General features: G+C 41.0%; 1 protein-coding gene across 2 annotated transcripts in view; it reads right to left on the bottom strand.

The window, feature by feature from the left end:
* The window catches only part of PDE11A (phosphodiesterase 11A), a 387,045-nt gene that overhangs the window by 90,691 nt on the left and 279,862 nt on the right, over positions 1–16,492 (bottom strand). For both annotated transcript variants that reach the window (XM_073218656.1, XM_073218657.1), the window contains exons 11-12: positions 5,957–6,103; positions 5,611–5,718 (exon numbers count right to left, since the gene is read on the bottom strand). In XM_073218656.1, coding sequence (XP_073074757.1) covers positions 5,611–5,718; positions 5,957–6,103 — 255 coding nt within the window. The remainder of the gene's footprint in view (positions 1–5,610; positions 5,719–5,956; positions 6,104–16,492) is intronic.

Genomic DNA, 16,492 nt, shown 5'->3' with positions numbered 1-16,492 from the left:
TTCTCAGCCCCAAGAAAGTGCCACTACTAAGTCATAAACCGTGGAAAATGGAGGCTGTGACAAATGGTCATAGCTCTGCTGCTGGTTCTCCCTGACCTGGAGGATTTGGCTGGTGTCATAAAACACAAAGCGACAGATTAAGCAGTTTACCAACATCATAAAAATCTCAAGAATAAATTCACTTTAATCAAAAATCCTATATTGTAACTAGGCAGTCCCAGCCCAGAAACCACATACATTTCCTTGCAAGCCTGTGTCCATGAGCAAGAGCTTATACTTTCCCTGAAATCCCAGACATGATTATGTTCATACGCTTTTACAGTTTACATGTCCTAAGAAAAATACCCAGCTCTGGCTGGTGGTATGGGAGAATTTATTTTCACTAGAAAGGGAATGACCCATAACTCATGAATGGCAGTGCTTAAAGTGAGTTATGGAGGTTACTCTCCTGTGAGGAAATGGATTGGATTATCCTTCTGCCCAGTTGTATGTTTGGTTATTAGCACACCAGGTTCTTAATTATGTGTGGCTTTGCCTTTTTCCTTTTATAAAATAAATGTGGATAAAGGGAATGTCAGCTAGAAGCATGGAGTGCCTAAATGGGGCTCTAAGAGGTGTCCAGAGAGAATAAAAATAGAAATCTTCTTAAATGATTAAAAGGTAGGAGTTTTAAATATAATTTAAACACAGTATTCAAATTGATTAGCTCCATAGTTAATCTGTAGTGCCCAGTGCTGATATTCTGCAAAACATTAAAAATCACTCCCTTCCTAAATTAAAAATTTACCATTTTTTGAAGTTACACTGAAATTAAAATATGCCTACATGAAGATTAAAGAATTGGTTTTTCTAATATGCAGATTTTATTGTAGTATTATGATAATGCATCATTTATTTTAAATATAACTATATACAAAATACATCTTATACCAGAAAGGAAATGCAATGTAAAAATGAAATCTGATGATTACAAACATGATTATTGCTTTTTATTTTATTATAGTCAGTTACAGAACAAAACATGTAGATCTCTTTGTACCTCCCAATATTATAATCCACAAAGAAATTAAGATTTCAGATTAGGATTCTGGTTACTAAGTAAAAATATTTTATTTAAAAATTTAATTGGTTGTGTCCTTCTTGGGGGACACAGTGGAGAGGAAGTTCCAATTATGCTTCTAAGATCTCCTTCCAGAAGAAATTTTTTATCCCAAAACTCAAGGACTTCCCAGAAAACAGCAGACAGAGGATAGCACATTATCCTCGAGCTGGTGAATAGGAAGGATTTTTCTCCCTAAATGTCCCTTCTGCTCTCTGGTTTGAATTACCAATAAAATGACTTGGCTTATTTCTGAAAATAATCTTGTTGACAACACAAATATGGACTTAAACACAGTACCTCCACATTTAAGATTTAAGAAGCCCCCAGTAAATGCCAGGGGGGTGTCAATGTGTTTGCCGTGATACTTGGTTATTATTAGTGTTTAACTGCAATTCCCCACCAGCACCATGCCGCCAGCACTGCAATAAATTTTAATGTGATCATGTGCTCTTCTCTTTTCATATCCAGTGAATTCTGCACGATCATAATATTCTGTATGAACCCTAGCTGAACCTTAGTGTGATATGAAGAAAGAACAAGGTTTCTAGCAGTGATAGTTGTTCATCATTTTACAGTTTTTAAAAAAACTGGACACTAAGCAACATGAATAATATTACTCTAAACTAAATCCACTCATTCAGTGAATCTTTATTGAGCCCCACAGGATGCAGGGCATGGACCAAATGCTAATGAGCACATTTATGGGATAGTAAAGAATACTGACTCTTAAGGAAACCTTTTTTTTCCCCCTGGAAAATCTGTCAGTGCTCATACATCATTTATAAAACCAAAAAATGTCTCTGCAACCTTGGTACGACCACATGCCTTTTATTTTACTGGACACAAACAAAAGCATAGTCGTTTACACAGTGCATATCAGATATGCACTGTGAATAAAACAAATGTGTTTATCATCTTTCATTTTGGATGTGCTTGATGGAATATTTATTCTACAAGCTTTCACACATAAAGAGGATTTGTATAATTACTTTGATATTCAGGTTTTTATTCCCTGTTTTAACCACAAATAGTAATCGGCACTACTATTGTATTTATCTGAGGAATTAAGAATGGTGTATCTTAATTACTTAAATATCTCTTTAGAAGCAAAGAATATTGCTGAAGGTTTTATTTTAAAAATTTGTAATTTCAGGTCAAAGGCATGGAAGAAATAAGTAAGTCATGAACAGGGTTACCAGGGAACTAAATTTCTACCATTTCATATCAAATTGCCTAGCCTACATAGCAGTTCATTAAAATAAATTTTTTTAATTTCTATAAGAACAAAACTGCTTTGTTATCTAGACATGAGGTATTTCTGCTAAACACAATTCTGAATCAATAAGCTTATTTTCTGTGTTTGAAATAATTTTAGGATTAAAGGTAGGCTTAAAGCTGGTGAGTATATGATTATAATGTGCTTGTCTTGTTCTACATGTTGTAAAATTTGCTCAGCAACAACACACGACTCTGCATCTTCCCACTCCCAGAGACAATGGGCTTGGAAAAATACACTTCCGCAGATGCAGGGTCCCTGGGAGAGAGTGCTGTATGATTCACGCTAACCGCTCTGCGGGCAAGGAGGCAGTCGTACAGAATACAGGTCTGTCTCGAAGAGAGGGGCTCTTCTCGGACACATGGGCTTTGTTGGTGTCTCTTTTAAGAAAGGATGTGGGGGTATGTGCTATAGTATCTCCTGCCGTGGAAGAAACGAAGCACTTTCAGAGAAGGCCTGGTAAGGTTTTAAACACCCCTTTCTTTTCAGGCAACTGCCTGGGAAACTTTGCCTTGGAGCGCCATCTAGAGGAAAATTCAGCGCACATACGCCATGCTTCTCTTGGCATTGTGACTCAGTGAATCCAGGGGTTGGTGCGTTGTGGTTTTTTTCCAGATTAATAGAGAATTTTAGTTCTAACTCAACACATGGACATAGAATATGAGATAACTAGAACTGAAATAGAATGATGAGAACAAAACAATCTTCAGGACTGCCTGACTTCCGTGCCCACTCATGGAAATAAGTAGGTTATCATTTTGCTGTAGGCTGAGGTTGTATTTCAGAAACTGGAACTGATAACTGAATTCTTTTTTTCTTCAGAGATTAAGCTTTGTTATCTCTATACTTATTTTCCTACTTAAAGAATTCTGATTAGCCAGATCGCCTGTGGTCAAGTTGAAAAAGAGACTGCATGTGCTAGGGACAAACAAAAGTTGACATTTTCAACCTATTGTAACCCTTAGTCAAATTCTGCATAATTTAATAAGCAGAAAATAATATCTTTTCCAGATGTGGTTACTCAATTCATGTGAGAGAGAAAAAAATAACACTCACCAATGTACTCTTTCCGAAGTCATATTTTTATTTCACAATCCCCCCTCAACTCCCAGGAGAACTTTAACAGTGAATTCTCCTTTTTTTTTTGCACTAGCATTAATACAAAAACAAAACATAAAGCTTCTCAAACAGTGATACTCTTCAAGGTTGCTGAGCAGACTTGTAAAAATAACTATACCCTTGAAATATTCTAGTGGTAGGAGTATCCCCATGTGGTGAGTCTGAGAGTTCTGCTTTCTCCAGTTTCTTGAAGATGTCCATATTATGGAAACATTTACTGAAAAAAAGCGGGTATGTATTTCCTTTTCCTCCAGGGTGCCCAGCCTGGCCCCACAGCTCCTGCCAGCATCCTGACTCTTTGAAGTCTTGTCCTAAGAGTTTGTTTCCTCTAACTCACAGAGTCACGCCATTCTTTTTTCCTTCGTTGAATGAGGTTCCTGCATATTTATTTTGGCAGTTCATTATAAATCCACAGGTTCCAAAATAATAGGTTAATAATTTCTTTATTGAATGTCCTCTGTGAGCCAGACCTATAAACTCTGCACACTGAAAATTATTCCTTATTTACTGAGATCTGATATGGTAAAGCAAGATGAAAGTGGTTATTTATCTTTTTTCAAGCAACATTGGCACTTGAGCAATTAAGGCTCATCGCTGAAAGCATCCTCCTTCCTTCCCCTTCGCTGGCTGGCTGCTTTTGTGTGTGTTACAGAAGAATGGGGCCAGTCCGTTTCCGTGGGCCCGCCTGCTTGGGAAGACTTCAGCACTGAGGACACAGAGCACAAGTCTCCGTGTATAAAAGTGAGGACCTTTTGGTCCCATCTTGTGCACATTTGAGTTCAAGTTACCTGAACACACATTTGTGGAAGACCGACCAAATGTATCACAACAGGCACAGCGCTGGTGAGATCTTCAGTGACGGGGCGCTGAGCAAATAAGTGAATGTTTTTGAAAAAATAAGACATTATGCTTTTGGCCTCAGGCTTCTTACTCTAGAGTAGAATGAGAGATCTGTGACTTAAAATACACAGCAGGGAGAAAGACATGTTGCACGAGACACAGTTTAGAGGAGAAGTAATTATTATTGCTTGGGAGAAAGGGGAAGACTGCGGAAAAGCTGGCGTTAGATCAGTGTCATAAAGTATGAGTAAAATTTTCAGAGGCAGGGAACAATGCAGAACACTTCATGAAGAAGGAGCTGAACAGTCATTCATTTGGACCAAAAGAAAATGTATGCCTTTTGGAGTTTCGTATGTGCGGTTTAAATTTTAGTCTGGGCACAAAGATGTGAAGTATTTAGATTTATGTTATGAGACTCCAAACCTCATGTTCTCTGGTTTTTTTGTATGGCAAATATGTTTACACACACACACACACACACACACACACACACACACACACACACCCATATACATATGTATGTTTATTTAACAGTGAGACTAAAGAAACCAATATACGTAAGCCAGAAAACCTTTCACTTGATGATAGCTTAACATTGTAAGTGGAAATAAGGCCAAAACAAGCTTTGTTTTTTGCCTGCAAATGGAGATGAGTAGAGGATTTTATTTCAATCTTGGCCACAAACATTTGCTTTTAGATTAAATTCCGAGGCTTACCTCTGGTCAGCCGCTCCAGCTATCTCCAAAAAACAGTCTGGCCCCCTTCTCTGGGAGACAGTGCCTAGAGCTGAGATCTGAAGCCTACCGCACCCCTAAGCGCTGCAGGCATTCCCTCCTCCTCCTTCCTTCCTTTGGCCTCCCTGGGTAATCTTCCAGGATCTCCATGTTCCTTTGGGTAATGTCCCTCTTTGGCTTTCCAAGAGTCTTAGCCAGTGTGATCTCTTTGTTCTCTTACTCATCCCCATATCCTCTGCAGAATGATTACTTTGAAAATCTAAGCATTTCTTTTATAAAAAGAACCAGTTTTCCCAGATAAAACACTGAACAGAGGCACCAGTAATCATTCCAAGACTATACCTGCTCCAAGTTGTCAGTGAGTTTACAGCTTTAAAGCCCAGAAGTTGTTATGACATATATACTCCCACAAGGAGGGCAGGCAAGTTCCAATGTAAAACAAATCACACGGCAATTTGTCAGACAGACAGAAATGTGAAGGAGAAGGCCTGTAGGTCCCCACGAATGGTGGATGACCTGCCATCGTTCAGCATACTCACAGTTAACATTGCAAACATCAGCTGGCACACGTTGAAGGCATGTCTCCAGTTGTGGTACAGAACCATTCGGTAATTTTTCCTCACTGTCAAAAGCCACCTACACAGTGTCTGCAATGGGAAGGGAAAGGCAGCACCAGGCAGTCACAGGTGTCGCCAGAGGACCATCGTCAGAACGATGCCTCACGGCTGCAAAATCCTTGACCCTCAAAGTCCCTCCACAGGGTTCTCATGTAATCCCATGAGGTGTACAGGGAAAGTATTGCCACCCCCCAGTTTGTATTTGGCAAACCTATCTACCTCATTGTCCCAGGAGCCCTCCTGCATCATCCAGGGCAGAACGCCTCACCTCATAGTCAATTTTAAACTTCTGCACCATCCCCAGCTCCATGAACATCCGAAGAGCAGCTGTGATCATGGCGTCAACATCAAGAGAAAAGTCATCAAAATGTACGTCATTGATGGCAAGTTCTGACACCAGAGGGATGTTGGCTGCCTAGAAAACAGAAGATGTAAGTCATGCCAAGTTCACCAGCTTTTCCAAACACCTCATTTTGCTCTCCTCTCCTGCTTATCAGACATGCCACATAAATCAGACTTGACCTGCCCTTACACTCTGCTACAGCTAAACTGAGCTGAAATGTCCTTTGTTTCAGAACTGCAAATGCCCCAAGCAAATGAAGTGGGGAGGGACAGGGGGCAGGGAAGCTAATCTGAAGAAAAATACACACGCTGGATCTATTCTGCCGAATTTAGAATACAAAGCTGTCTCATTCACTGAAACCGCAGTCATACAATGTATTTTGATGCATATTACAGAGTACTAAATGCAAGAAACATCTGGGCAGCCAGCAGCTGTGAATTTTAATTGCTACTATTCAGGAGAAAGACATGAGAATACACCACTTTGCCTTATTTCTTGAATCCTGATATCCTGTAGCCATGTACGTGATCTTTGTTACACACGTGTTCTTTGTTACACACATGTTCTGTGTATTCAGAGGACGGAAAGAATCACATCTCTGGTGCAAAATATGGTTTCTCAGTAAAATAGAGATGTTTGGAGGGTTAACATAAGCATGTGTTTCATTGAAGGAGGAAATTTGCACTATTGTTCAGCTTCATTCTATATAAACATAACAATGTAATTAAAATACTGGTCATACACACTCGTGAGTGTTTTTAAAACACTCATATTATACAGCAGTCAATCAGTTGCCATATGAAACTTAGAGGGAAGAAAAAAATCTTTGGAAATCATTCTTCTGCTGATTCTATTGGGTTTCTATATCCTTTGGACATTTCTTGGTAAAGGAATCATTTCTATGTTTTCAGGTTATCAGGGACATTGTATATTTATATTTCTAGTCTAGTCACTGGTTGTAAATTGCCCAAGGAGTAATTTATATCCTGGGACTACTTTTGGCTGAGCAATGAAATCTAACTCTGGCCACTCGAAGCTTCTAGAAACCATATAGTCAATCCTTCCTTCCCGGCTCCATGTGCCTCCACAGGAGCCTACCTCTCTAGGCTAAAGTCCAAATACTCATTATTCCCCATAACACAGAAGAACAATGAACACATGTGTAAACATAGTACAGTATTGTCAACTATCTGCATATTGTTGTACAATAGGTCTCTAGAACTTTTTCACCTTGCATGACTGAACCTCTCTCTGTACCTGGTGGGCAAGCCCTCATTTCTTCCTCCCTCAAGGCCCTGGCAACCACCATTCTCCTTTCTGCTGCTGAGTTCAAATACGTTAGACACCACACAACAGGATTTCCTTCTTTTTTAAGGCTGAATAATATTCCATTGTGTGTATATACTATAGTTTCTTTATGCATTCATCCACTGATTGTTTAGTCTCTTTCTTATTCAGCTTATCTTTCAATGAATCATTTTACTGTATTAGAGGCTTCAGCGGTATTAGAGGTTTTTCCTAGCTGTGTGGTGATATTTGATTTTTAGCTCCTGTTTAAAAGTGGAGCTCTAAATCTTCTATTAGAGTTTCTAGGGGCTTCTCTGTACGGGGACCTGACTGATCTGTTTCCTTGGGGTAACCACCAAGTGTCAGTGTACTTCAGTCTTGCTTTGAGCTACTCAGGTTCCCTGGAGAAGAATCTAGGTGCAGCTGCTTGGGCAGGGGGTTGGAGTAGGAGCTTCACTATTGGTCCTTATGGGTCACTCAACCTGTACTCAGCTGGTACTCCCCCCTGCAGCTCTGCACTAGCGCCTGCTAGCCCAAGACCTGCTGTTATACTCTTCACAGCATAAGCCTCCAGTTCAAGGTGTGGGGCAAAGGATCTGGAGCTAACTGCTTCTTAGATTCTCCATTTTCTTGTTTATAACCCCACCTTCCACCTCACTTTCAAAAGTACTTAATTAGCTGATTCCTGAGCTATTTGTGGGGAGGTGTCTGGAGTATAAATCTGTTTTCCTCTCAACTTTTCCCACTGCTAGCTTATTCTGCCTTTCTTGGATTTACTAAGTGACTTAATATTCATCCATTTGTTTTCGAGCTTTCAAAATTTTGTCATTGTTAAGTCCTCTCCCAATTTCTTTGTCTTTGAGAATATATGCCTAAAAAAAAATCCCTTTATTATTGTTTTAGTAGGGCTTGAGGAAGGAACAAAAGAAAACGAGTGTGTTTACTATCTTTACCCAAAATCATTAAAATTCTATTTATTAAAATGATACCTTAAATGATCAACTTGGAGAACTCAGAGGGAAGCCAGCCTCTGGGTTTTGGTCCTTCGTCTCTGTGTGCCTGGGCCTGGCTGCAGCCATGTAGACATCTTTCTCTTGTTCTGTGTCCCCATGTGTTGACTGTGTCAGTCCTGACGTTAATTATTAAGTTATAACAATCTTAGAGGCAGATGCCATGTTTTTCTCCTCTTTAGGAAAGCTCTAGAACGATGCTCTGTTTCTATCACATGTTTCAAGGCTTGTACACAGAGAATGCCATGTATTTAGAACGATATGTTCTTTTTGTACTTTGTGCAAATTCAAACTTAAATACCACTGGAAAACCACTTCCCAAGAAGGTAGAGGTCCTCTCCAAAAGACACAAGTCTTTCTGATCTTAGGAGAGGAGTGTGGTTCTGAATTGGTAAACGAGGTCTGCGATTTGTCACCGAGCAGCAGAAATGGCAATGAAGACTGTGTCACTGCTCTCCAGGTGGCCCCTGTGGATTATTAATAGTGTATTTCCTGATGCCATTATAAATCCTCTACCCTTCAAAGGCACTAAATTTACTTAATTATCTTAAAAATTAAAGAATATAGGCATTTTTTCATTAGGAAATGTTAATGGAAAGGAAATAAGAACATTAGGTTGAAAAATGTAGGATGACCTCTGGTTCACCAAGACCCATCCTTATTGACCTTGTCTTTTTCCCCCTAATAGGTTGCTTGATCCATGGTTAAATCATACCAGTCCCTGTCATAAAACCTTGCTGGTGCTTGTAGATGCAGAGGAAGTTCCAAGCCTTTCAGAAATGACTAGTTTCAGCTCTTTTGAGCTGAATTTTCACCCACATTCCTGGATTCAAGAGTAGTTTCTGGAGAAAGCTATGAAGAATAAAGCATAGTGTGTGTCCCAAGCAGGTGTGCATGGAGATCCAGTCGGCAAAAGATTTGGGAAGAGCCTTCTGTTGCCAAATTTCCTTGTTATAGAGACACAAGCTCCCCATCTCTTCTCATAAGCAGAGAAGGGGACCACATCTTCCAAACCTATAATTACTCTAGCCATACAATATTAACAAAACAAATCAAAGTCAATTTCTCCAAGTGTCAGTCTTCAACTTTTAAATATTTATAAGGCACCATATCCCTAAATCAAAGAGGAGTGCTACAATCCAAAATAACTACTGAATTAATAGCCAGGAAATAACATTTGGATAAAAGAACCATTTACTTTACTGCAGCAATAAATGAAAACACAGAATTATGAGTCCTGGAGCTAATTTGAATAACGTTCAAGAAGTGGAACTCTAACTGGCTGGGCATACCTGATATCCTTTGGCCATTCCTCTTCTTTGTTTGGGTCTTAATAGTTAAGTGGTTATCAAAGGTAGTCATAAAACTGCCTCCTCTAAAATTGCAAAGGTAGCTTTCCAAAGAGGCCATAAAATGTTAAAACACAATCCTATATCCCTTGACACATGAATATTACGTTTTGTGATACTCAGAAAATGGGAAGAAACAACAAAATGGCTGGTGGTCCAGCCCTCGCAATTCAAAGGAGAAATGACTTGTTGCCAATCAGCCTATTCACTTACATCTCTGGACAAAAACAGAGGTCAGGGACTTGAGGCTTCTGGGGTCAATGAAAATAGGAGACTAGGCTGTGGTGATGTGGAAGGGCTGTCAAGTTCTTTCTCCCACCAGCCCTCCTATAGCACTAACATGCCAGGCACTGCTTGAGCGCCTCGTGCACATTAACTCACTTGACCTTCATAAGGACCCTAAGATATAGGGAATATTTTAAATTCCATGTTAGAGATGAGACAACCAAAAGAGATGATAGGCAAGTTGTCCAAATAGACACAGCTGTGGTTGGCAGACGGTTTTGAACCTGGAGAGTCCGGTTCTAGAGACTAACTCCTAACCACCACATGGCCTCTGAGAATGAATGGGCTGGTGTCAAGCCAAAGGGTCCTCCATTCCTGTTTGGGGCAGTGTTTGGGGTTTAGATTCAGAAGACTAGCCTTGTGATCCATTTTTTATGATGAGCAGCTTGATCCATTTGAGAGGGCAATGTTTTGCCCTTTTCTTACATGAATCCATTTGGAGAGGGATCTAAACTCACAACTGACTTTGGAACAAGCTCCAGTTAGCTTTGTTTTGATTAGAGGAAACACAGAATCAGCTCAATATTTCCAAGACTATGCTGAAAAAAATATACCTTGTCCTCTGAGGGAGCAGAAGTAGACTTCAGGCAAACAACATCGGCTCAGACTGGCCAGCAGGGCATTCGCAGGCTCTTAATATCACCTTGGCCAGGCAAGGTACCTTGGTGAAACAAGGGTGTGGTGGAGAATGGGGAGATAAGGGATCCTTCTGTCTAGATGGGAGCCTGGGAAGGTTTCTATGGACCCTGGGAACATTTCTGAAAATTTTTTAAAACACACACATCCACTCTGGCTTCAGAGGGACTAATAATACTAGAAGGAACTAGTAGTTTAGATAGTAAACACTCACAGTTCATGACATTTTAATGAATTTCTGTTCTTGCTCAGGAAAGGAAGACACAATTTCTTTCTAACCCCAACACAATGTTGCCTACCCATAGCAACTTCCAAACAGGGAAGCTGGAGCCTATAGATTTTTCCACAACAAATGGAATGTGTGGGGAAAGATACAAAACCCCAAGGAGAGAGTGCAATAAAGCGCCAGCAGCACCCTGCTTAGCTGACCAAGAAGGGGCTGGCCCAGCATATTTGCAGGCTACATGCACTCGCTTGTCTATAAAACACCACGAGAAGCTACAAAGGGCTGTGAAGCCACCTGGTGGCATGCCTGACGGTGATTTAAGATCTGTGTAGTGTTCCTGGGGCCTGGCATGTGAGAATGAGATGATAAAACTTTGCAGCTCATGGGCTAAATTTACATGTGCAAGTAGTAAGATTTAGAACATAGGAGTGACTATAAATGTCCAAGAACCACCAAGAAATATTTTTAAAAGAAGTGTAATAAGGTCCTATCCTATCTCATATTAAATATATAATAAATATGGCACATGTTTATATGTTAAAACATAGACTTCACCCCTTGAGCTCAGCCTCTACCACTTTTATCCTGACTCCCTCTTTCCCTTTTGCCTTTAAGGTCTGGCTGTGGCCTGCTGAGTGAAGTTAAATCCCTCAGCTTGGCACTCAAGGCTTTTCATAATCTGGCTGCTTATTGCCCTTCAGTGTTACCGTCTCCTAGTTTTCCACAAGAGCGTCAGGCTGGACAGCGTATCACCCTATTCTCATCTCTCCCTCTGTGGCTTCAGATTACTCTGCTCCTGACCCACTGGCTTGACTTGTTCCTTGCTTTGTGCCAACAGAGGTCTAAACCCCGTGTTCTTTATAAGTTCATTTCCATCTATTCATTTCTATCTTATCCTGCAGTGACCCCTTTCCTTCTCTGCAGTTGTATAAATCATATTTACAGTTACTTTATATACTCTAGGATTGTCAAGCATACCCATTACGGCAGGAAGTAGGTCCCTGAATCAGGTTTGCAGACTAATTTCAGTGTATTTATGTGTGATCTGGATGGAGGGGTCCATAGATCTCTTCTAACTCTGTAGTTTAACAGGAGTTCTGTAGCTGGACAAACTCCCCAGGTGATCCTTACCTATTACTCAAGTTTGAGAATGTCCCTGGGGGCTCTTTGCCTCTAGGATCTTGGTACCCGTGAATAACTAAGCTTCACCTAGATAGCGGCAAAGCTTCCCATTGCTTGGCTAACCAAGTCAAAAGGTATTTTATATATTTGTCTTTTTCCAGTGCATAAAAGCAAGGAAGATTTGAAGTCAGTAATCACTATTGAAAAACAGAGGAGAGTTTAAAGAAATACAAACTTTCTTTTTTACTACACACCCTCTTTCTTACTAACCTTTAATCTGAATTATTGCTTAATTCACTTTGGTTTTCTAGGTTTGAGTAGACCTATTACTCTGAATCTCTTAATAGGAGGATGAAACTTCTATCACCTCTTCACATAGGATTTTCAGAAATTTTACTAGAATTTAAACATCTTACCATCTTTCTTTTATTTCTATTTGAGCTGGTCTAGGGAAATAATCTTAAATATATCAGTTTCCTATTAATCTCAGAAGCTGCCTTTGTTATCTTTCATACAGCAACACAAGCCTCATGGGAAGGCATAGTTCTCACATATTTTCTTGTCATAGTGAGAATGAAAACGAAACATCACAGGGACTATCTCCTTTTGAAATAGAGAAACTTTCTTCTATGTGACTGTCTTTTCAACCTTGGTTCTTTGATATTTCTAATATGTCCTTATTATTTTTGTTTATCAATCAAACAGTTCTCCTTAGCTGCACTGAAAATTTAAATACTGCATTTCGAGAGAGTCATTCTTGAAGAGATTTTCTTTTTACCAGTATGCAACATTTAAAATAAAACTTTATACAATTTGGGAAAAGTTTTTAAAAGAAAGGTGTCGAGTGTTACTTCTTAAACACACAAAGCATCCCATGTCAAATACACTGACATAATATTTGTTTATGTTTCCACGTTTTCTGTAGTTTCTTTATAAAAGAAGATTGTTTAAAAGTAAGATTACAAGATCAATCCATGTTGCATTGTGTACGTGACCGTGATCCTAATGGGCATGTGTAAGAGGAAAGAGAAGCAGCACTGGGATGAGGACAAGATGGATCTTTAATTTAAAGGGCTGATCATTAAGCCCATGGTCACTAAGTGAGGTGGGCACTCGGAAGTAACTTTTGTTTTTAAAAATAATGTCTCTGTTATAAAAGTTTACTGCTTTCTTATTAAAGTTTAGTCAATCTGGTAAATCAAAGTGTTATTTTGTTGTTGATGGTGGTAGTGGCATATACATAATGCTTTGTTCCAGAAACTATTGAACGTAGATTTCAAAGATCCATGCAATAACAGAGAGTAAAAGAAAATAAAAATAGGCCAGAAGGACAAATCAAAGGCAAACTAAGGATAGGAATGTAAAACATGATCATAAGTGAAATTACTAGACCAGATGTCCACCACAGCGTCAGTGCATCTGTAAGGATAGTCAGAAGCTTGTCTGTGAGCTTCCTGGCAACCACGACAAAGAGAATCTGAAATGTTCGATGATTTACCATGTTCATAAGATTAAAAAAAGAAAAAGCAGGGGCTAAGGAAACCCATGGAGATACAGCTAAGTTATCTCTGAGTCTGGAGAGAACAGTCTTTGTGTTTTTCAGGGAAAAATTTCCCAAGTCAGTGATGCTCAAAGTGTGGATCCCAGACCAGCTGCATCAAAATCACCTGGGAACCCCTATTCCCTAAGAACACCAATAAAGCCAAGAAAAAGAGGCAGGATCCTGGGTATCCAGAAGAGCGCAGGTTGGGGAGCTCTAAACACCTAAGCTTGCATGGACAGCAGGAATATACCACCTCAAGGCCCCGTGGGAGCTGGGGCAGGAGGTAATAAAATCCCTGTTCTGCCAGTACTGCACTGTGTAGTTATGTGTCAAGGGTCTGCTAGGGGAGCACTGGGTCCTCAGTGCCCAAATCATCTCTACCCTTGTGGGCAGTGCCTGGTACATGGAAGTAACTCACTAAATAGTTATTGGATGAATGAACGAAGGCCTGACAGTCTCATCAAAAGTTACTTTACTTGTTCACTCACTAAATAGTTATTGGATGAATGAACGAAGGCCTGACAGTCTCATCAAAAGTTACTTTACTTGTTCTCCCAAGATGTGCCACAATACCCTTTGGTGGATTTGAGGTTGTGGGAATTTTGCAAGCTAGCCCTATGAATATTTCATACACACACACATGGAAATCCAAGAACAGGTAATACAAGTGAGTCAAGTAGCCTTTTAACTTTGAGTGGACGTACTGCACCATTTGTTCACACATGCCTGCTGCTACTTGCAGCAGGCGACACACAGAGGGGCCCCTGATGCCGCCACCCTGCCCTTCAGGCTCCAGTCTGTGCCCATCGGCTGGGCCATGTGACTCAGTGGTAAGAGAGCCCGCTTCCTCCCCACAAGGAGGAAGTCGGTCCTTGTAGTGGGCACCATGGTGGCCCCATGGGGTTGCCATGAACTTCTGCTTGTGGTCTTCTTCTCCTGTCTTAGTAGTGTGAGGAAGGTGGGATTTGCAGGCAGCAAGGTTGTGGTGACTGCATTGGACTTTCAAAGTTTAGGGATGTGAGATATGAATACCCTAAAGCAAGTGCTGTGCAGGCAGCAGGATCTTTCTAGCCCAGCAAACTGCTGCCTTTGGTCTTGGTGCTACAGGACCACCATCCCCTGTGAATACTGCCTCTCAGACTCATAGTCGGTGAACCTTCATAGCTTCCTGCCCACCTCCACCTCAACCTGCTGCCCTGTAAGTTTGTTCTGCTTGAATCCTTGTGGCCCCACCTCTCTGCTGCAGCCTCACCCAAGAGAGGGAAGTCCCAGCCACCGACGCTTGTCTGTACCCCAGGGTGCTGGGCAGCTTAGAGGGTGCGTGGCGGGGACTCTATAACTGTGTAATGAGTGAGGATGTCTGAGTACCTAAGAGGTCAGCATGCAGAGGACTGAAAGGGGGCTAGGAAATTAAACAACATTACAAAAGAAATTTATAGAAGATAATCCAGATCATCAATTAGGAAATAATATAGATCCTGTAATGAATAATATAGATTTAATCAACAGTGTTTCCATTTAAAATAAAAGGACATTTCAAATGTCAGCTTCTTATAGCTTGAATACCATCTACTCCAATCAGCAGCCCCTAGACAGACAAAGATGAAAGGACGCAGAAGGGGAGAGAACTTTTGCTCCAAGAGGGGAGGCAGCCCGGGACATCCGCCTCTGGTGGTGGGCAGCGTGTGGAGGCTAGTAAGAGGGGCCCGACGAGTCGTTCTATTAACAAACAGCTGAAGACTCAGGCACCTCACACTGCCTCGCTTCTGTAGTTTGAAGCTGCAGGTTCATCAAAGGACTGCTTCTCAGAAGAGTTTACAGTAACAAGCAAACACTAGTATAGGACCATGACCCCTAAGGCACAGAGGACAACAAGGAGTGGAGCCTGGAGGCCTGACAAGTGGCAGAGAAGGACAATGTTGGGGGGAATCAAAGGAAACGGTGGGCCCAACTTCCCCTCTTTATGTGTTTGGTAAAAGTTCACCTGACCCTGCATAGTGTGTGCTGGGATGACGGACCCCAATTCCCTGGTACAATCTTCCACATTCCACCATGGGAGCAGAGTGGGAAAAGCCTGAACGCTGGCCTTAGAGTTAGATGCTAATTGCAGCAGTGGGCTCCCCTGGGGGTGAAGGGGATGGCAGAGCCACTGGCCAGGACATGGCTTTGTCTGGTTTGCCATTCGTGTCACTGGCATGATCCTACGCCCTCTCTCCCCTTGTGCGACACCCTGAGCTCCATCTTCGTGGCCTGCTAGTTGGGGTTAGGAGTGCAGTCAGTCACTAAGGAACTAGGTGGCGGGCCACCCAATCATCACTTTCCAGTGAGCTGGCCAGAAGAAATATTTTAATATTCATGCATTCAGTAGAAACTGTTTTCCATCCTGTGCATCAGAAAGTATTGTGGAGCTTCTTTGTCACTTCTGAAACTAAGCATCTCTCTGCCATTGCCTCAGCCTGTGGGGTGTCTTCTTGGAGAAAAAGTTACTCAGCTTTCCACATGTTTTTCATGATTCTTTTATGCAGCAAGATAAACAAGAATTTATATACTTTTACTTATAGATCCGGTAAATATTTATATTGGTTTGAGCCATAAAAGCATATGAAGCATTCTCAAAAAGTTCCCACTCTTAGGGCTGAATAAAGCAATGAGCTGTAGTGGAGAAGTGATCGTCAAGGGAGGCCACGAGGGTGCGGGGCTGATTCTTCCGCATGATTCCTGTTTGGAATCACAGATGGATGGCAGTGTTCCTGAGAACACACTCACACACACATCCGTGCACACAATGTCACACACACTTCCCTTTTAATTTGCTCTTTGATGTCTATCAAATATTTTATTCATCCCATCTTGCCTTTCTGTCAGACTGTCCTTCCACACTTATGAACATTATAATTTTGCACAACTGTGTTGTTGGTGGTGTATACTGCTTTCTGACTTAATCTGAAGGTGCTGGATAGGGCAAAAATATTTTGGATATAACATTATACACTCACATGTACG

The sequence above is a fragment of the Manis javanica genome, chromosome 12 (assembly GCF_040802235.1).
Source record: "Manis javanica isolate MJ-LG chromosome 12, MJ_LKY, whole genome shotgun sequence".
Classification (NCBI taxonomy): Eukaryota; Metazoa; Chordata; class Mammalia; order Pholidota; family Manidae; genus Manis; species Manis javanica.
The sequence above is the reverse complement of the archived record's forward strand: the minus strand, read 5'-3'. Positions and strand labels throughout refer to the sequence as shown.